This window comes from Epinephelus lanceolatus, chromosome 1 (assembly GCF_041903045.1).
Source record: "Epinephelus lanceolatus isolate andai-2023 chromosome 1, ASM4190304v1, whole genome shotgun sequence".
In the NCBI taxonomy this organism is placed as follows: domain Eukaryota; kingdom Metazoa; phylum Chordata; class Actinopteri; order Perciformes; family Serranidae; genus Epinephelus; species Epinephelus lanceolatus.
Window position 1 is genome coordinate 10366848 of NC_135734.1, and position 22322 is coordinate 10389169.

The 22322-nt window shown below is 42.7% G+C and overlaps 1 protein-coding gene across 12 annotated transcripts in view; it reads right to left on the reverse strand.

The window, feature by feature from the left end:
• The window catches only part of foxp1b (forkhead box P1b), a 185460-nt gene that overhangs the window by 17727 nt on the left and 145411 nt on the right, over nucleotides 1–22322 (reverse strand). For 9 of the 12 annotated variants that reach the window (XM_078173654.1, XM_078173570.1, XM_078173541.1 and 6 more), the window contains 4 exons: nucleotides 19925–20075; nucleotides 12216–12408; nucleotides 5638–5745; nucleotides 62–149 (listed from right to left, as the gene is read on the reverse strand). In XM_078173654.1, the coding sequence (XP_078029780.1) occupies nucleotides 62–149; nucleotides 5638–5745; nucleotides 12216–12408; nucleotides 19925–20075 (540 nt within the window). The remainder of the gene's footprint in view (nucleotides 1–61; nucleotides 150–5637; nucleotides 5746–12215; nucleotides 12409–19924; nucleotides 20076–22322) is intronic. The other 3 variants (XM_033627320.2, XM_033627316.2, XM_033627322.2) reach the window with 1 other exon arrangement.

Below are 22322 nucleotides of genomic sequence, written 5' to 3' on the forward strand. Positions count from 1 at the left end.
GGAAGTGTCAGGAGAAGAAGACACATAAATATTTGGGCCAAAACAAACCGAGAGACAATACCTGCAGCTCCAGCTGTTGTACGACCTGCATTTGCACCCGACACTGGGCCGTGCTCCTGTCATCCAGGGCGTGCTCATTGTTAAGATGCCTGCAAAACAAAAAACAGAAAAAAAAAATGATGTCAGTTTGACTTTTCTGCAGACTGTTAGATGTAGGAAACAAAACACGTGTGGTCATTGAAAGTACAATGCACAGAGAAAATGTTGTAGGTAAATTACACAGAGCTTCAACATATCTGCAGAACCAGAAGAAATACTGTTTTAACATACAAGAATTACACTGAATATTTCATGACAGTCATGTCTGCTCCAACTACAGCTCACAGATAAGAGGAATGATTGAAGAATTTCAGGTTGGACTCCATAGCTTCATTATGCACCAGCTCCCTGACGCCATTTCTTCCTCTCTCCAGCTTTCCTTGTCGCCCTTATTTGGTGTGTTTTCTGTTAATTGTGTCTTTGTAATTAAGAAAATTCAAATAAAGCTGGACCGAATGCAGAGGACAACAGGACGAGGAGATGGGATCTGTCACAAACTTGAATTATGGATATAATTATGCGTGATTATTTTATACAGGGAAGATGTTCTCTTTTCCTGCACGTTTATAACTAATCTAAATAAGTAGCTCGCTGGGTAGCAGACAGGGTTTTTTTTCCTGTGATTTATATAAAATGGTGGAGATAAGGTTCACGAGTGAAGGAAATATGATTGGAGGAATTTTATCAGCCGCCGCATGAATTACTGTTTGAAAATGCTTATGCAGGGGCATTTCATTAATCATTTAATCATAATCCGAGCAGGATGTTTGAACTGATTTCACAAATACCCTTTCATTTCACTACTTCATTATGCTCGCTAATGGATCCAATATATTATATATATCATAAATTATATCACATCTTCGGTGACCATGTAGGTCACTGTCACCAGGCATGTCTGTGTGTGTGCGGTGGCGCCAGCAAATGGGAGAGAAGAGGTGTGTGATGCGCCCCGCCTTTTCAAAATGCACTTTTTTCCTGTCATTTACTGCAAATCAAAAATAGCCAGAGTCAACCTGTGAAGGCAGCAGTGGCAGCGCCGGCGTTATGATGGCCCAATAAATTTGAGGCCATTGCTTTATGTACAGACAACACATTTGTGCATTAAACACCGTGCAGACACTCAGAAAACAGACACATGTGAGGGGGAAAGGAGAATTGATAGTGCTCTGCTTGAAATGTGAAGGTTTCTGTTCAGCTGCGGTATTTTCAACCTTGAAGTGAATGATTTAAATCTTTATGGGAAATGTGGTCTCTTTCCCCCCTTCAGGTCCTCCTATTGTGTTTTGATCATACATTTTTCAAAATGACTGTGATATACATTCAGCACTTGAAGTTAATTATTGTGGCAAAAAAAGAAAATTAAAAAGGCATATTTAAAGCAAGCATGGGTAATAACCCCCTCTGCTGAAATCAATTCAGACTTCTTCTGGGCTTTCCATTTGTTTGAGTCAAATAAATGCCCATTTAATTAAGTAGGTCGGAAAATGAAACTGGTAAACATTTCAGGACATCTTACTAAATTTCAAAGAAGAAAATAATAGGTAAAGATGTTTCAGCTTCAATTTAACTGGCACAGACTGAATTTTCAATGAAGGGTGGCCTACGTGAGCAGCTTTGGAATTTCTCTGCTCATAGGAGACATGTGCCCTGCTTCTTTTCATCCTTTGTTACATTCCACTTTATTTCTTCTAATGACATGGAGAGTCACAGTGCATAATTAATAGGAAATGAAATATTCAAATGGCCCTAATGCAGCCTTGAGAGGAGTGTCTGGACATGGGAGCAGGGGATACGGGGGAATTGACGTCGGGAGAGGCTATGAACGTTGGCATGTGTCACTTTCTGGACTTCAAATGAAGCCACTTTTAAAAGCTCTCTGGCAGGATGACAGTCCCTAATGTAAATTGCCACAATAAAACAAGTTAAATAGACATTCCTGTAGCAGTGGGCTTTTTACATATCAGTTAGTTTGCCTATTTTTTTCTTTCTTTCTTTACAATTTCTAATTATATAGACTGGACCCAGAGCTTAAGGCTGTCTCTGAGGAAGGGTTATCTTTTTACTGTTGGCTGGAATTTTAAATTAAATGCATAAATCTTTACAGGATTATTATATTTAAAATGCATTACAAATTATTTCTAATTAAGATAATCATTAATTTATGTTGACACTACAGGATTTAAGATTATTAAACTTTTTTTCATGATTTTATATTTGGCTTATTTGTGTTTGCAGTGGTACAAGGCTGCATAACTTACACAATCATTTCTTCATTGTGTTGAGGTGTGAGAGATGAGTGTTTGTGCCTTCAGCAGACAGACAGTGCAGCACTAGAGGGCACTGCAGTGTTTCACTGGCTCTGACCTCTGACTGGACACTGAAGAGACGGGTCTTGACCCTCATAAAAACACTCGGCTCTGCTGCGAACCCGACCCCGCCCTCCTGTGTGCTGAACCCCGAAAAACAGGAACAGGGATTTGGTGCTTTTGTATTTATCGAGATAGTGCGTGTAGGTATGTAATGTTTTCTTTAAAAGATAGAATAAATACACACGCAGTTTAAAACAACATTTCAGTCCTGTGTTAGTTGTTGCTGTTGGCATGTGGAGCTGAAATCTGGTTGACGTTAGAGTCCTCCTCACCTTTCTTTCTCTCTGGTACACAGTACACTGTGTTCTGCTGACTACACACTCACACCCACACCCACACACACACACACCCACATACACACGAACACACACACCTATCCTCACATATATTTTCAACATTTCTCCCAACCTTTGGAGGCTTAAGTAAGGAGCATTATAAAGCCTGTTTTTTATTTTTGATTGTTTTGTTTTTGGAGGCCTGCAGTATCAGTTGCTGGGTTTCATGTGGAAGTGCTTAAGGGTTTGAGAGTTAACACCTTGGTGAGCTGCTCGCACTCTCGCCTGCTGTTAAACAAAGGCGGCTTTGTGGAGACTCTCCCCAAATGTTTTCTTAACATGTTCCAAGCAGTTTGAGCAGGCAACTAAAGTAAACAAGATGTTGCCATGATAAAAACACTTGTAAAAACATAGCAGAGTGCACTTAGAGACTTTTTAAGGCACAGCTCTACCGGGCTCACTGAATTTAATTCCCCTCTCTTCTATAAACAAAGGGTGAGGCAATGTCAGAATACAATAAATAGTGATGGATTTAAGAGGGCACTCCCAAAGCTGAAAGATGTGTCCATGTGTGTAATGCATGCATGTGTCACAGGGTGTTTATTAAATTAAAATCAAAATACATTACTGCCTCTTTTTTTTCATCTTGTACAAAACTTAACTGTACTACCATAAAATCTGGCGTGATAAGCTTTTCCAAAGCAAACTGCGCTCAAAGTGGATTTAAGTAAATGTTCAGAAAACGAAAAGAGGATTCAAAATGTTGACTGTGAGGCGTCCCTGTGCAGCACCTTTCTCTCCGTCTGTGAGGAAACTGTGTGTTCGCTGAGTGCTTGTTTTAGGATAATGGAATTGTGTCATATCTTGTTTAAAGTGCGACTAATCCGGGGTGACAGTGAGCCATTGATCTGCTGCCACAATGCAGATGTTTTCATCCTCTCCGTAACCATGGCGCTGTTATGTGTTGGATTACCTAAAGCGCGCTGCACACAGGGTTGATTAGTAAAACAGCGGTCTGACTCAGACGGGGGAACATGGTGCAAAACAAGGGCCTATGTCAGGCTACACAGGGTCAGATGTAGGGGTGGGTGATATGGCCAAATCTTTTATCTGATGTCCGTAAATTTATATCATGGTAACGGTATATATTATGATACAGTAACTCTTCTGTAAGGTCAGTTACGAAAAGGTTTTAATATAGTAACCATACCATTTATTTGCAACTTCGACACACACAAAAAACGACTGCCTCACACCAGACAACGCTTGATTTTAAGGTAGACTATGCAAGATTTTCCTAAAAAACAATCTATAGAGTCAAACAGAAGTAATGCCTTCTGCCTGTATTTTCTTCTTTCATTCTTATTTTCTGTGTTTGGGATGTTTACAAGTCTGTACCCCCACAGCGCTCAGGTGGGGTTGGGGTTTTATAAGAAGGTAGCGACCAGGTGCCAGTCAGTAAGCAGCATGCATCCAAGAGACACAGTGCCAAAAATGCAAATACAGTGAGGTGAAACACCAGATGAGAATGAATCTGAAGTTGCATAGTATACCTTCAAAAAAAAAAAAAAAAAGTAGACTAATATTATCTGTAAAATTGACGCTTTAAGGTTCCTGATCATTTTAAGTGTTACAGATTTCTGTATTTACAACTTCACTCTTTGCCCCAAATGTCTGCCCCAAATCATAAAACCCTGTGGGGCAGCTGGATTCACAAGATTGTGAGATAACAAGAAAACATTACGAGAATTATGACATTACATGAGTTTGCAAGATAATAACGTCAGCATTAGGAGATCACGTGAGAATCAAGCCCAAATTTGCTACATAGCCTACCCTGAATAGTTCCCATGTTAGATATGGTATTGCCGGATATCTACCGGTGGACACACTTCTACTGTCACACATTACATACTGTCACACCACCCAGCCCTAGTCAAACCTGTCACACTGTTTACACTGGATGTAAACAGATGTATACAAAGACATTACAAAGGAGCTGATGCCGACTTAGCTGGAACTCTTTAAAGGTCTAGTGGGCAGGATTTAGTTGCATCTAGCGGTGAGGTTGCAGATTATAACCGATTGAAACTTCTCCCATGTGGCCTTCACCGAAACATGAATGGCCCTACCTTGAGCTAGTGTTTGGTTTGTCTGTTCTGGGCTACTGTAGAAACAGCTAGGCAAAGTCTGAGGAAGAGGATCCACTCTGTATGTAGATTTAAACAGCTCATTCTAACGTAATGAAAACACAACCGTTCTTACTTTAAGGTGATTATACACCACAGAAAACATAATAATTACTATTATTTTATTTCTGCCAATACATCTCCCTGTATCTTTAACACTGAACTTTTAAGTACAGTATATATGGTTGTTTTAAACATAGTGCTGAGGTGTGGGCCTTCGATGAAATAAACAACACTGCAAACCAAAGCACACATCAACAAGTAAAGCCTGAGAAAGTAGAAGGAAAGACAAATAAACAACTGAGAAGAAGACAAAAAGAGCTGAGCAAGGCAAAGACACACACACACACACACACACACCAATCCCCCTGTCCAGTGACAAGGGCAAACATGCAGAGCGCCCTAAGTGTGGGCTGCCACAGATAAACATCCTACCGTTGTTTGTTTGGGAAAAACGGCCCCCGTCACCATGGGAACTGCACTTATCACAGGAATTAGAGGCCCATGCCGTTCTCAGAAGGAGACCCCGCCACAGTACCCTTGTCGAGAGAGGGCCAACCCAGGCGCCCGCACTCAGGAATAACAACCAGCTGCACCTGTAGTGCCTCTGAGTCACCGGGGGTCACAAAACGTGTAATCGACCCAACACGAGGACAAACAAACTGTGATGGAAACGCACCCCCGACCATGACTTTTACTTACTTGAGGAATGAATGGAAATCATCGAAGACCGCCTCACATCCAGGCCACTTGCAAACACCGTGACCGTACAGAGGGTGACTGTGGGGGGAATGCTCTTCTAGCGTAGATCTAAGAGAAATTCACAGAAAGCGACAGTTATCAATAAAACAGTTTTTTAAAGTTTTCTAGAGTACAAACACAGTTACAGGCCCGTGGTCACATAACATGACGAGGGGTCACAGAGGAAGGGTTCTCGTGTTCAGCTGATGCCTGGTTAGCACCCCACCGTGTGTACTGTATATGGTTTCCACATGAAAACCTTGACTTCAGCTTGATCTGTGAACCTGGGTCTGTGTGGAATCAGTGTACCTGTGTGATCTCTGCTTGCTCTTCTCTTAAAAGAGGGGACTCTTGTTGTGAAAGTGCAACTGAATCAATATGTAATTATTTAGTATCACTGAGCCATGTTGCAGTTCACTTTGATCAGGACTGCTAGGGGGCTCCCTCAGCCTGTGCTGCCTGCTGCATCATGTCCCAGAGCCCACCTGGAGGAGCCTGCACCACAACATGAAACCCCTGAAAGCATCAGGCACTTTTGCACCGTGCACAAACTGTAAACATCCCCACCGCCTGGTATCAATTTATCTACTGACCAATCCATGTCACCAGGGGGCTGACAAGCATCTACGGGGGAGCGTATGGCTTCGTACAATCAGTCTAAATAGCGGGGAACGTCCCTGGAAAAACAAACTTTACAACATCTTCCATATGGCGAGAGGCGTGGAACCACAGCTAACCGCAATCGGCGCTGAGAGAGAGCGGCCTGTGCGGAGGCAGTGTCTGCTAAGAGAGCGAGACAGGCAGCCATATGGACACAGGCACTATACAAGACACACAACTTTCAGCTACAAGAGCCTGGGGGACTGGCCTATATCGCTACCACCTGTGCTTCTGGTGGCTCGTGAGCACAACGCTGCTGCCTCTCCTCCAGTCTGAGCCCTGCTCTCTGAGACAACGGGCCAAACAGGGAGATTCATTACACCACAAACGCTTGTATCGCCATGTGGGAACAACTCCAACCACTAAAATCTCATTCATATACATATATTCAATAAGAGATAATGTCTAATATTACTACTTCAGGGGATGTCTTTAAGGAGAGAGATGGAAAATAAATACTGAGAGGAACATCTTGTGTCGCTTCACCAATCATCCATCTGCTATGATTTAAAAATTGATGTAAAAATGAATTAGTAAAAAAGAAAGTAATGTAACCGCAGTGTGCCAAATTTGCAGGATTAAACAAGCCGATGTTCAGATTAAAATCTCATTTGTATCAATGTTAGTATAGATGTACCTCAAGTAGGAAATTTTAAAGGTCGTCACAGGTTTCCTTGTGTTATAATTACTTGCTTAAGAGTTCACATTGTTCATAACATGTGATAATTGCATTGCAATTAGGAAGCAGTCAAGCATTCATGAATGTGGTTAGCAGCTTTTTTTTCTCTCCCTCTTTTCAAAAGTCAGATTTTTTTTTAATTCAATTATGAATTATGCATTCACATTAAGACCTCTGTTTTGATACAGCTAATAAATAGACGGCGGAAGACCTATTATAATGAGTTTTTAACAAGGAAATGTGTGGACTGGCGAAGGTAACGCCGGTTTTTAATTTAAAGAGATCCTTTTTTAATTCTTTGCGAGCAGGCTTGTTGGTTAATTCTGTATTAATAAGAAATTGAAATGTGGAGTGCGCTGGGAATCAGTGAGCACAAAGCGCTGCGAGGGGCTGGCGGCAGAAGAGCCCTTTTAAACGGTGGATGGCTAAACAGTAGTAAATGACAGAATTTACACCAAATGAGCTACATTAGTGTAATAGGAGAAGAGTGTGGGATTCGTGGGGTTTTCTCCCATTTGAGAATGTGTTGAAGGAGAGAGAGAGAGAGAGAGAGAGAGAGAAAAAGAAGACGCTCTGTAGTTCCCTGCGTTGCGTTAAATTTGACTCGCACCCACGACAGGTCTGTCAGGATGTTATTATTGTCAGGCAGCCCGGGGGAAAGAACACTCTAATGATCTTGTAACAGCGATGAGGGGAAACCGTGTCATCAGCTTCCTTTAGAGGAGAAGGAACATTAAAGCGCCTATAGACGCAGACAGAAAGGTGTTGCACTGTGTTTATATGTAGACAGATGCAGAGGCGACTCCGACAGCTGCTGGCCAGTTGTTTTCTAGTTCGCTTCTTTTGATGAGATGCTCTGGGCCATAAACAAGTCATGATCTATGGCATTGTGCGCTGATGGACTCAATCTATCAGCAGAAAAAGAGAAGATTGATGTCCACCTTGCTAGGTCAGAGTCTGGCCACAATGTGTGTGAAGCCAGTCACAACACTCTCCCTCGCTGTTGGTACTAATGTTAGCCTATTCCCTCGCGTCCTCCCCCTCAATCCTCCACCCTCCCCCTTTTTAACTCCCTATACTCGATCCTTTCCTTCCGTCTTCTCCGTGCAACTGCATGGTTCACCCTAAATGATTTAATTATCAGTTTTTTTTTCTGGTGTAAGACAAATGAAAGGCAAGAGAGATGGGAGTGCTGTGCCAAATCTGATTATTTATCTCCTTAACAGATTGCTGTGTTACAGTCCCCGAGCTGTGGTTACTGATGGTTGTTGGGAAGTAAAGTGGGCCAAGCGCTTTGTGAGGACGCTCCCCCTTTACAAAGCTGATGCAGCACTGTATGGGGAATTTGTGTCAGATACAGATCAGCCACATTTCATTTAAATAAGCAAATCATTGAATAAAGATGACCTGGCTCACAGGGGTATATCTCTATCTATGCATCACAGTTCGTGGGCTGGGGAACAACACAGGGCTGACAGATTGAGTGACTCAGGCCCTGGTCGTATCGGGGATGTTGTTCAGACAAACAGAAATCCCAGCCTGCCTTTGCTGGAGTGTTCTCTGAGACAAGTAAAAGCAGGAACACGTGCCTCGTCTTCGGTGTGTCAAGCCCGGCAGTGATTGAATTTCTCCTCCTTCCTTAAGACGGAAGTGCAAAGCCGGTGAGTGATTCCTGTGGATGCACTTAAGGTTTTAGTTGCAGGCGTCGTTGTGCCTGGGCAGATTTTATATGACACATGAAACTAACTACATGGTACTTAGGGCCTGCTGTAAACCAATCTGAAGCCAGTCGGGAAAACAGGCCCATCAGCAGAGAGGCTTGTTTCTGTTGCATGACAAAAGGACTCGCAAAACCGCATCAATTAAAAGTTCATTAAGTTCAGCGCTGGGAGGATGAGTGGATGCTCTCTATTTACGCCCGGGCCGGCCCAGCCCATTATCTTCAACCTGATTATTCAAATCCCTGGATTATAACACAGACGTTTTCTCAGAGCCTTGCTTAGAATAACCATACTTAATAATATTTCATTTTTTTCTTCCCATGGAGTCTGATTAGAATTGAGTCTGCATCATCAAAAGGAAACGAGAGGAACAATGCTCTTGATAGTTGTGTGATTTAAGTGTTCCAAAATTAACGCAAAAAGGGATTATTGCTCGTGTGAATCTAAACTCAGCATTTAATAAGCAGTGTTTTGTGTTCACTTTGTATCAGTCGCCTATTCTTTGTAATTGCACATTTGAAAGTCTGCGTAGGTAATCCACGACTTCCTCAAGCAGATGGGCTGGATGAGAATCACCTGCTCGGTTTTCTGACAGATCTAAGATACTGCTAGAATATTCAGACTGAGACTGCCGTCTTCACTTAAGCTTGTGTTAAACTGCTGTTGACATCTTCTTTAATCTCTGACAGTCAGCGCGAGGCAGAGGGGCTGCCAGCTCTTGCGTTATGTCTTCTCCGATGTTTCATGGAGCCCTCAGCTGAGGCTGGTTCTTGCCTTTTTCCTGCCACCGATGCTCACCTTGTTTGCTCGCTCGCGACAATGTGTGATGGAGTGAGCGAATCAATATCCTCCCCCTGCGATTTGTCTTTAACTACACAGAAACCAGACATTCAGCCAGTCTCTGGATGAAGGACTGGGAGCCTGTGGATACTGTCAACTGTGGGAGCAACTAACGCCAGCCTTTTTTTAAATTTTATTTTGTGTCTGTGCTGGAAGATCACTTTGAAACAGTAAAGAGGATAAGTCTGTACAGGTATTATGAATCTGTTTAAAACCGATACCACTGCTTGAAAAGAAATAGCTGCTTTCCGTTTCTATCTCTCCATCAGTGAATCATAGCACCTCCTCTCGAAGTCACTCAGATCCTCTCTACAACCCCCCGTGTCCCCCCCCCCGCCGGCAGCCCCTCTTCACCTCCAAAGGCCTGCTGGTTTACTGTGCTAAACATGTTTTCATCGGCATTGCTTTCATAACGACACGTAGGGTTTTGATCACTGAAACACAAGTCAGATGTTATGCAGTGAGCTCACGGTGCCTGGAGGCTCCTCACTAGCAGTTCAAAGATCAGACTTTGGTGCAAGAAAACAAGCAAATGTGTAAGATGCCAAATTAATTCCTTCCTTAAAGACGCAGACACACAGCTCGGAGAGCAAACGCCTTTCACAGATGATTCATCCGGGTTTAGAAAATATGATACACCCAGGGTTTGTTTTTTCTAGTATAGCTTGTTGTTCTTGTAATGCTTTAGTTATTCCTGATGTGACAAGTTTGATTGTACATGTCAACAAGTTCCCAGTACACAAGGAACTGGTTCCCTTTCTGAAAAAGACACTGCTAATCGAAATGTTTTCGAGGTAATGCAGCTGAAGTCGCAGCTGCACTTCCCAATGTGCAACTGAAACAATAACAGGAGGGGGTCAATACCCTGACCCCCCCTCATTAATAGCATGGTGATCCCATTTCGACTGCATGCACATTTCTCCAAATCCCTGTCTTCCTTCCAGGTGTTCTGTGAAATCCCCAGCTGCATCCAGGCACACAGGAAAGTGACTGTACTGGCCTTAATAGAAATAATACTTACACACTATAAATTAAGAGTAATCTCTATGCAAACCCTATGGGGGCATGTCTATCAACTGAGGCCCTGTGAGAAATTCCTATCTTAAATGGGAATATATGGCACATGGGCCTTGTGCTTGCTTCATACAAAGATGACAGTCAAGACTGTTTCACAACTTTGTTTACCACCTATGTTTGTTTGTTGTTGTAGGGTACAAATACTGCTGGCCTTTCCAAGTGATTTCACTGTCGTGGACAAATTTCTGATGTTGGAAAAGAGTTTTTCCTCAGTTGGTGCATGCTCCCGTGATCTAAATCATTTGATGTAAGGTGGTCATAAAACTCGATCCGAGCCATCTTAAGTCAGTCTTTATCTTGTCTTGATGTTTCAACAAAATCAAACATGTTTATTATTATCAAAAGTTTTAAACCTGATGCAAACACTCAAGTTCAATTATATGAACACTGTCACCAACCAATAGCTGCAGAGGAAGCAGCAAACCCGGTACACAGTAAACATGGAGGGGTCTCTAGGGAGCCGATATAAAGCGAGCAAGTTTCTGGTGAAGTTTTAGAGTGTACAAGAGTCTGTGTGTAATTCGGTGTGCATCTGATCCACTCACCAGCACTTATATTAGTGAGAAGTTTTTGAAATGGTTCACCACTCATTCCCACAGTCTCCTCCTACCAGAACAGCACAGATAACCAAGGGCGCATCATGAGCGCAAACCAGACAAATGTTTGGGGCCCCTCCAAAAAAACTGGGAAAAGGGGCCCCCAGTGGCACATTTTGCAATGACGATACACCAGGCTTGCTGCGGTTGATTGTGTTACGAGTGTTACAAGGCGTTCGGGCACACGCCGATTACATTACTTGCCCACTGCCCCCACTGTTGTTTTACTTTTTTAATCAATATTTAGTTTGATGACGGTCGCTACAATTATAAACTGAAAGTCTCTGCTGCGTACAGAGTAGCAGAAGTCCAATTTTATTAGCACGAAGAAGACTTGACTGACAAGATGATGGTGGAGAATTTGTGAAATGCAGGGGGCCTCAGTAGGCTGTGTTGCCTGAAGCCCTAGGATCACCTCTGCAGCTGATCAATGGAGGCTGGCAGCAAGCTGAGGCCGCTGAATCGACAAGAGTATTACTGTCATATGATGCCTTTTACATGTGTTTCTAGAGTTACGTTTTTTTGCGGACACGTAAGGAAATGTTAATATGTTATATTTCTCAAAGGTAGTTTGGCAATATAATATTGTAATATTGTCCACCAGGAGCAGGATGGGAAATAATCTCAAAAGGAATCTACTTGGAGTCTTGCAAATAGTGACCCTGCAAGATCCCCAGTCTTTTCAAAATCTTTTAGTGTTGTGACTCAAAACTCATATTGTCTTGAGATGTGAGAGGCTGTCGGACTTCAATCTTTTTCAATTCTTTTCAAAGTGCTCTAGTGTACGATAGACACAAGGTGAGGAAGAATGCTTTAAGAGACTATTGTTGTATAAAAGTGATGATTTGAAGCTTGTGTGTCCTCGCTGACCCATGTTCTCATTGTGAGAGCATGCATAAGATGTAAGACACATGCAGAGGAAAAAGAAAAGAAAACAAGAACTATATAAAAGACCTTGGGACTCACCCTTCTCTCTTGTGACTCATGTACTGCCCGTTGGTGGAGGCATGCTGGTTGAGGAGTGGGTTCTTTGGCGGTGCCGGGGAGGACAGGTCAAGGCCCCGGTGGCCGTTGTTGCTGCTGCTGTTGTTGTGCTCCTCCTTCACGTGAGCATTTGTCACCTCCTTCCACAGTTGCTGCAGCTCGGCTGGAATCATGCCTGAGACAAACAAATTGGATAATTAAATCAATTAACGGCTAATCCAACTCTCTTCTTCATCACTTAATTAAATCAAAGTGTCTGTAAACAAAGCCGAGTATTAATTAGAAAATATTCCACTACAGGGTAATGCACTGAGAGCTCTTGCCTCCCCCCTCTCTCTCTCTGCTACCTCCTTCTCTCCCTCCCATTTTTCCTGTGATCTGAAGCGTGTTTGTATACACAAATCCCTGGCATTCACGCAGATTTCATGCCCAGAGTAAATAATTAACATCCAGACAAGGCATGAAATCTGAATAATCACCATCATTTTCTCTCAACAACAGAGATGTGCACAACATACACAACAAAAAGTTTACAATAGCAACACTAGAAAACATCCCACCCCTGCCTCCTTGAGAAACAGGACCCTGGGGTAATATTCTCAAAAGCGCATTAATGTGCAAAATACTTAAAGCTCTGCACCGCCTCCAATTGACACAGAAGACTTAAACCTCATTTAACAAGTCAAGCACACTGCAGCTCACACAGCCCTTTGAAAAAAAAATCCCTTGAAGACACAAGACATTTTTCTGTGTGCTGGAAACACATCTACAGAGTGTTTTTTCTGCCTGTGAGTGACAGCGATCCCGACACCCAGGGCCAGAGTCGGGATGAAGAAGGATAATGCTGTGTTTGTGCACCCCACTTTCCATGTCTGACAGAAGAGAGCCTTTGTTGGGTGCACAATATATATGTGTCCATTCTTGCTGTGTCTGTTACTGTGCCGGAGAAGTCTGCTTTCATTTGACACAAATGAGGATAAAGCTGATATGTAAAATAAGATTAAGCCTCATGGGTGCAGAATCTGTGGCTATTTGTGTTTTCATTCAAAACACACTGCATCTGGGTAATTTTAATAGCATACTGAAAGATCTAACAGGGGAATATGTGTGGATTTGTAATGGAGTATTCAAATCTGTGCTTAAGTAAGCCACATGTTTTAAGCATGCTGAAAGAGCCCATGGATATGTGGTGAATTTAACCACAGAGCAAATGGGCAAGACCGCTCGTTTAACATTACAATTAATTAAATCCATTCTCAAAATGAGCACTGGCAAATGAAAGATGATTTGCAAATGCTTATCTTCTTGGGTTTATATTCTCCGGATCCCCCCCTCCTCCCCGTTTCTCATCACCGGCTCTATAGATACCAGAAGTGCTCCTTTCAAGCACCAGATTGTAATACATTGTGTGCAAAATGCTTAGTCTTAATTTATTCCTGTTGTGGAAAATAACTGTGAGGTGAAGATCTCAATACGATCAGCAAAAATATTTTTAATTTGATAAGCTACTAAAGATTTTAATTATGCTGGTAATGGAGAACATTGGCCTAATGAGGCGGAGGACTCCAGAGAGACGCAGGGGCTAAGAACTGTGAAATGAGTCTGATAGGATTGCTGTAAATTCACACTAGATCATTTGCATATCAAAGAGCAGGAAATGATTACAGGACAAATCAATAACCTTTCCACGTTCCAAGGAGCGTCTTTCCTCATTCGAATATTTCAACACGCTCGCTCTATTCTGCCTGCCTGTATTCTCCCTTATTCTCTTCAATGCCTTGATGTGCCCTAATCGAAGTGCACGTCCGTGACAGGCTAAACATGCTTAATATTGCAGTCTGTGTTATAGCATGCTAATTCACAGCTTGCTCATTTCCAGTTGCATTTTTCAAAGGATCCATTGTTGTTTTGATGCTATGAGGAGCAAAAAGTTTCTCTTTTTTTTCCGTGATGGCTGGTTTGGAAGCAGAAGGTCACTGGTGATGCGAGTGTCCTGCGCTCCGACAGCGGGAACAATCATTTTCCCCCCACTTGGTGCCCGGTGACAGTGGGCGATGTATTTTTAGCCGATGTGCTTGACAGGGCGGCCCACACTGGCTCAATTACCCAGCAGTCCTGGTGACCCCGACACCACTGTTTACTCAGATGAAACCGCAGCGGATAGACCAGTCTGATGAGAGAGGTAACGGAGTGGGACCAAGCTGTCTCTTTCTGGATCTAGTCCCCAGTTTTATTGCTCTCCCCCTCTCGGTGTTCCTATCTAACCCTAACCTCTTCAATCCCAACAACAGCTATGGCTCATGATTCCACATAAATGACAATAAAATATCATTACACAAATGTCTCAGGGGGGATTATATTTTCTGTTTGGATAAAACGCATTGGGTTGCTCTCCATCTGATTACTGAGGGACACATAATGACATTGATCTGTAAATCCTCTTTCTTGGGTCCCCCGGTTTGTCCATCCTTTAAATGCCGGATTGGTTTATCTTTCTTCTTTCCATTTTTCAACACAACTATTCCGCTCATTACGACTGGGAAATACGGACAAGCACTTTAAAAAATGTATGTTGTTGGGACACTTGATTGATCACCGGCCTCCCAACTCAATTTTACCTCCGCAGGTAGCTCTGGCATCGAGACAGGCCGAGCTCTTCAACCTTTTCCTGTCCTTGTCCCCCTGTACCCAGGTGACCATGTTCAAGCAAGCAGAAAGTTGATTTAAGGTTCATAATGACATCAGTTGCAGGCCATCATCCCCCAAATAAAAAATGGCCCCCAGTGCTCCGGGCTCTTTAAACCGAGCTGTTACTTCTCACACACAGTGCCGGTGCCGTGGGGGGACAGTGACATCGCTATTAGTTTATTGTTCCGTCAGGGCTGGGACCTTTACTGCACCCCTGTTTATGTTGCCGTAATCACTGGCCTGCTGATATGCACCCCTTAGGCCTGAAATATGTCCTGTCCTAATGCTGCAGGAACTATTACCAGTAGCCCGCTGCTGGACGTATCAATCACTGACAGGTCAGCCGCATTACCCGCCGCTGTCCCTGATGTGCTGCTGTTCTGTGAGCACTTCATGGCTCGCCACATTCTTTGCTTTCATATTACCGGCAAATTTGTCTTGTCACTGTCCCACTGGCCTCTCCCAGACAGCTTAAATGATGTTGTGCAGCTACAAGAACTCACTCTCTTGCAGGGCCACCTCCGAGGGTGAGCATAAACACACACACACACACACACACACACACACACGCACACACAGGCAACACCTGAGCAACATGAGTCTGAGCAACCACTGACTCACTTATCAGGTCAAGAGGACAGGCTTTTTGTGAAGAGGGGAGGGGGGGAGGTGGATCAAATTTATATTTATGAGAGTTATATCCTCCCCAAACACACTGTTGTAATTTATAACAGATACCGTCTGGCCGCTTCCAAGACTTTGAACATTAATGTCAAAAGAATTTACGACAACAGAAACAAATTATCCTCTGGATGATGTGAGCAATTGTTTTTCACTCAAAACTGCTATCTACAAGTTCATACTTAATTAGTGCTATCAAATGTTTGAAAGGCTAATTCAAATGCATTCCTTCAGTCCATCGTTTTGGCAGCAAAAAAATGACTCTAATCTGTCTCAGCCAACGATGTAACTAAGCAGGAGACTGATGCAAAAATGAGCCACAAACAGCATCATAGCTGCACACCTGCTTTTCTTTAATTACTCTGTTACCGTGACCTATTATTATAAACCTTTTGTTCCTTTCATTGTCTCAACACAAAAAAGGAATACAGTGGATTGCATGTGAAAGTTTTTTTTATTTTTATTTTTTCTTAAATAATTCTATTGTTATCTACTGATAGGCCCCCCCACCCCCAAGTTTAAATCCATAATCACTGGGACCCCAAACAGAGCAGATCAACTCATCACTTCCGACACAGTGCTAACTGCTAGCTGAGTGTTGCAGATTAGATCTGAGCACCATGGGCCTGGCCCGCTGATGCATGAAAGAGTTTAGTGATGTGGAAAACAGAAAGGTCATCAATAACTTCAAACAGTCAAGCAGAAAATGTGTAGAACAGGAAGACAAACCAGGGGCCTGAAGCACTAGCCTAAGTGTTGGAACAGCTGTCGGAGGCACAGAGTTTACCATTGGCGGATTGCGGGGACAAACTAACCAGGTTCGACTGGTTGTGACACAAGGCAGCAAAACACTAATTTTATATTGGAGGAGATTCAGTTCCTCATCTTCCACACCTTCAAGAAATAACCCTCTCAGTTTTGAGTACATTCATGTGGAAAATCCCTTATAAGTTAAAGTCCTAGAGTTAGACGTAAGATTGTCTCTCATGATTCTTCGACTGAAGATATTTCCTCTGTAATTTCATTATGTCTGTGACACCTTATGGTATCGTGTGGTGATGCACGGTGGGAGGCTTCAATTATTTATCCTTTGTCGTGTGTTCATACAACTTGTGCTGGCTTTACATAAATTACTTTTCAAGCAACTTCACTGTTGCAGACAAATTCCCTATGTCAGAATAAAATCATAACAGTTTTACCTCAGTTTGTGCGTGCTCCCATGAGCTCAATCATTAGGTGTACAGTGGTTATAAAAACTCTGAGCTGTCTTAAGTCAGCCTTTTGCACTTCTTGACATTCCGACAAAATCAAACATGGATAATATAATCTTAAGTTTTTAGTTTTGGCTCACGCAAATGGTGAAGTTCAATGACATTAACATTGTCACCAACCAAAAGCTGTGCTCTCTGCAGCACTAAACAGGGAGCAGTAAACAGGGCAGCAAACATGGAGTGAACTCAGGTGAACAAGTCTCTGTTCCCATGTACTGTGGAAAAGGAGAAACTGTTGGAGTTGTAAAGCGAGTAAGAGTCTATGTTGAATTTGGTGTGTATCTGATCCACCAACCAGCACTTATTTTAGTGAGAAATCTTAATTTTTTAAAAGGTTCACCTCTCATTCCCACGGTCTCGTCCTGCTAAAATAGTGCTAACCAGTGGAGGCTGGTGGCAAGTTGAGGCAACAAAATCCAAAATGTAAAGTTTGTACACAAATACAGTTTATCTTTATGGATATTACTGATGCCGAATTGACAAGAATACTGTCAACATGTGACGCCTTTTATCCTGTGTTACTAGAGTTATGGGTTTATGCAGACAGATAAGGATTTAATAATATGTCATAATTGTTAAAGAGGGTTTGGCGTAATATTTTCCACCAGATGGGGGACGGGAGATAATCGCCAAAGGAATCTACTTGCAGTCTTGCAAAGAGTAACCTTCACCCTCTGCAAAATCTTAAAGTGTGTGACTCAAAACTCAAATCGTCTTTAGATATGAGAGGGTGTCAGACTTTCGATCTATCAGCCCTCTAGTGTGTGGTAGACATTACAGGAAAATGTAGCATGTAGTCTGATGCTATTAATGTAAACAATGATCTAAATCACTGTTTTTAAGATAAGTAACTGTGCAGTCCAGACAAAGCCTAAAAGCTTAACTAAAAACTGAAAAGGTAAAAGTGATATAACTTTAATACACCTACTCTTGATAAGGTGAGATGCCTCGGAGTTATTTGATGATGACACAGTATAAACAGGATGTTCTGGGACTGTTGTGAAATCCATCAACAGTGCAGCGCCTCTCCATATCACCACATAATGCTTTACTCAAGGGGTGTGTGTGTGTTTGCCAGACATCTGACACAGAGCAATTCAGCAAAGCACACTCACAACACAACAGCGCTCTACGCCTGTGCCCATGGCGATCGACTGCGAGTGGATGAGTGATTCCATACCCAGCCCAAACAATAACACCACTGTACAAACCGTGTTTGTGTTTGCCTATTACCTAAGCACCCCCCCCATTTTTATCGCCCTTATCTTGTTATTTCAAAACTGTTTGTCTTAGCTGGGAATGAATAGTCAATGTCATGTTCTAAAACCCGTATGACGGCGTCTTTGTCACAAGGGGACCACTCCTTAACAAAATATTAAAGAATAAATAAAGAAATAAACTTCCTGGCCAAACAACAAGTATTGACTCCCTATCGAGTAACAGGCGGTTACACAATGACAAGTTCACTGGCAGTTTGCGAACAATAGATCCAGTCTTCCTTCAGGCTGAAGGAGACTGCCACCAGGCTGCCAATCACTGGCACAGGACACAGAGTTCAAGGACAAAGCATGGACATCTTACTCTGAACAGTGGGATACTTCACTTTTAAAGTCTAAGATGATCATAAAAAAAGGTGTGGCACAGCATAATCAAACTGCAGTAAACAGTGAACCCAGACAAGAGGCATAAGATGCCATTTAGTAAGTTGGCATTGAGTGAAGCATTGCAGTAGGTGTGTCCTGAGTCTGTGAAACCACATATACTATGTGGTTACATACTTTAATAGTGCTTTGTTCCCTTTGAGTAAGCATATTTGTACAGGTATCAAAGCAGAGTAATAACAGTAGCAGATGAAACAGCTCTGATTATATAGAGATATACACCTACATGAGCTGCCATGTTAAAATGCTGCAGATTGTTGTCCCCAGATTTCTGTCAGCTCCAATTGCTCAGCATGACAATGCTGTGATGTGTACAGACAGCTGATTAAAATCCTCCTCCAATACAAATAAATACATTCTCTGGTTACATATTTTAACACATTTGACAGTGGGATTTTCTTTTTATAAAAACACAGTCATGAGTTGTGTTCAGGGAACAACTCCCAGAGGTGTGGACTCAAGTCACACATGAGTCAAACATTTGATGACTTCTGACTTGACTTGACAAAATCAAAAGACTCCTCTTTCCTTGGACTTGAACACCTGTGACTCGTGACTTAACATAGACTTGAACCTTCTGACTTGAAAATACTTGGTACCTCTGAACAAAGCCAAACACCAAGTGTTCTCTAAAAAGTGTGCCACGAATCAGTTCATTTCCTGAATCAGCTAATGCTATTCATTCCACGCAGGTCAACACTCAATTCCCACGATCCACTTTGTTTGAACCCACCTGAAACAACCAATCAAGTTGCAGGAGAGAACCATGAAGAGCTAACGTTACGATATTGAGCACCAGTTGGAAACAACAGATACTAAACAGATACTAGATACAGATACAGATACTAAAGATAATGTCATTCAAGTACAAAAACAATGCGGGGTCAACAAAAAACAAATTGCAATATGCAAAACGTGGTTCAAAAATTACATGATTACTCTGCTGTAAAATGGCTAGATTTAGTGAAGGGAGTATTATGACTTGTTTAGGACTGAAGCTCTAAGTTTAGCATTTGTCAGTCTTGACTTAGGACTCAAGTGCAAAAACGTAGAAAACAAGGACTTTGTCCCGCCTCTGACAACTCCCAAAAAAAAAACTGATGAAATGGGAATTTCGAGTAGACAAGGGTCATCCAGTGTATCAATAAACAGACGTTTTAGCATGACCCTAATCTCCATCGTTTTTGTCTTATAACCCAAACCAAACCTTTAGTTTATACCGGCAAAAACATTTCAGCACTTCCAACAATACTGAGGGTAAATACAGGTATTCTGCTGTGTTTGTTACCACTTGTGCTCCTGTCGAGCAGTTGAGGACTGATAGACAGAGGATTTGACAAAGTTCAGTGGGCTAACAGTTGAGTGCATTGCTGCGATATTAGGTACTGACCCTGAGTGAGGGAGTGCAGTGGCAGGCCGGTCTGTCCAGGCTGGATTGTGAGCAGCCCCTGCCTCTGGAGGTTGAGCAGATGCTGCTGCTGGACCTGCTGGACCTGCAGGAGCTGCTGCTGGAAGGCCAACTGCTGTGCTGACACCTGCTGCTGGTGGCACACACAAACACACAGACACACACACACACAAAGACAGAGGGGCACACTGTCAGCAAACACATATACTGCATCTTCATAGAGGCACAACAGCCAGTGCAAACATGTAAAGCTGAATTTCAGGTTTGTACATGACTGGAATCACGTATGCTGTTGAAGAAAAACATTTAAAGTTCCAGGCCATGGAGTTCATAGGTTGTAAACTGTAACACTTTAGAACAACACGTTCATTCATAAAAAACAAAGTTAATGGATTTTGCATGTGTGAATCTAACACACAATGGCGCACCGTAATTTTCATAAATTTTGCCGTTAGTGGGGGTTTGTCTGGGCCCACTTAAGACAGGTAGAGTATACATCTCTCTCTCTCTTAATTAACGAGGAGTCGGGAGGCAAATGACAAACAATGAAACAACATAGTTAATCATTCATAATAAGAGCCACAGGAATTTAATTACAGCCATTCATAATTCAGCAAACAACGTGTGACTAAATCAAAGTGCTTAATAACCACCCGAGCAACTCTCACAACTCTCCCAGGCATGGCGCTGAGCTCAGGGATACACACTCGTTCCCCCAGCCAGCACAGCAAGCTGTGTTCAGTCACATACTGCGGACTGACTGAGACATGGCTGTTTTGTTGATCTAACTGTGCTGTTTCATCAAGGAATTTTTAATGAAATGCTGGTGTGTCTTTACTGATTTTAAGGGTTGGGGGGGGGGGAGGGGGGGGGGGGGTGCTGGCTGTGGTTAAGTGAAATGTGTGAACTCTGATAGGAAGAAAAAGTGGAAAAGAAAATCAAAAGAAAGTCAGAATAATAAATAGAAGGAAATTATCTAATATCCCCAATCTCCTATGAGTCAAAACAAATGAGAGAAGTTATTTAGATAACAGGGGCACAGAGGAGAGAGATGACGTTTAACCCTTTCACCAATCCCTGCTCTCACACAAATCTCCAGTTAACTATTCATATTATAATTAATACAAATTGAACAACAACATCTATCAGGACACTTTTTGTATTTTCTAACAGATAGGGATAAAATAAGCATGGCTGAGACTCAACAGGATACCAGGCTTGTTTATGAGTATACAAGGCCAGTTGTCATGCGGGTGGGAGGAGAGGAGGGGGCACTAAAAGCAGTGCAGGGGCTGCCAAGCTGTGCACCGCACCCTGTTACCAAACACAGGATACACCACTTTGTTTACTTCTCACAATTGAGTGCGTACAAAAAAGGTCTCGGTGCAACGCGGCTGTCAGGTCACTTGCTGGCGGCTCTGAAACCACTGAAACAGCCAGATAAAACGCGTCCCCTCCGCCCACCGCCGTTCGGCTTGTCAAAAGGGGTCTAGCGGCCTTCCTTTCCCTTCCTCTCCCTCCCTCCCTGCTGCCCCACACCCTGCCTGCCGCTCCTGCACTGGCTCACTAAAAATAAAGCTCTGGGCAGCGCTGGTCTGTTACAGTGAGCAGGGTCGTCTCATTGGATCAATCAGGGGAGGAAGGCGAATTTACAGTGGCGGAGCAGGGTCATAATTGAGGAGTAACCACATTCATTCACGTGCAATCAAACCCAAAAGAGAAGAGATAGAGAGAGAGAGTTCAGTGAAATTCGGGATACAGGTGGTCTGTGATCCTCTCTGATCTCTCCTATTTATGACAAGGTGGTTGATTCTCTTTTCCCTTCCATCAGTGTGAGAAAAGTTTCTCATGTCTTCAGTGGTTTTCTGTTCTCCAGCTCCTCCCTGACAGCCAGAGACAAAGATAATAGTGCTACGGGGGTGGGAGTTCACAAGGAACAATGTCTTTCATCAAAACGCTAAATAAATAGAGGGTGGCTTTTCTGAAGGAAAAAAAAAAGGGGAAGAAAGAAAAATCGAGTATTGCAAATGAATTTAACTCTCTCCCCTTCACATTTTTTTTTCTTCTGGTCCCATCAGCTGACAGGAGCTCCTGTGCGCTCCCAGCATGCAGACACATTAAAAAGCCCAGACCCAATAGACCAAATAAGAGGTTAACAAGAAGTGGCACGAGGGAGAGAAAAATACAGTCCCTGACAAATGATAAAGAGTGACACTGGCAGGCCTTTATTGTCAAGCTTCAAATATAAAGTTAAAGATCTTTGAAAAACTAAATTTTGATGTCTTTAAAATAAAAGAGGCACAAAGCAACAACAGGGGGTTATTGTCTGGCAGCCACAGGGGAGTCACTGCATAATTCTTATTCTGTCTTTTGATGGCTG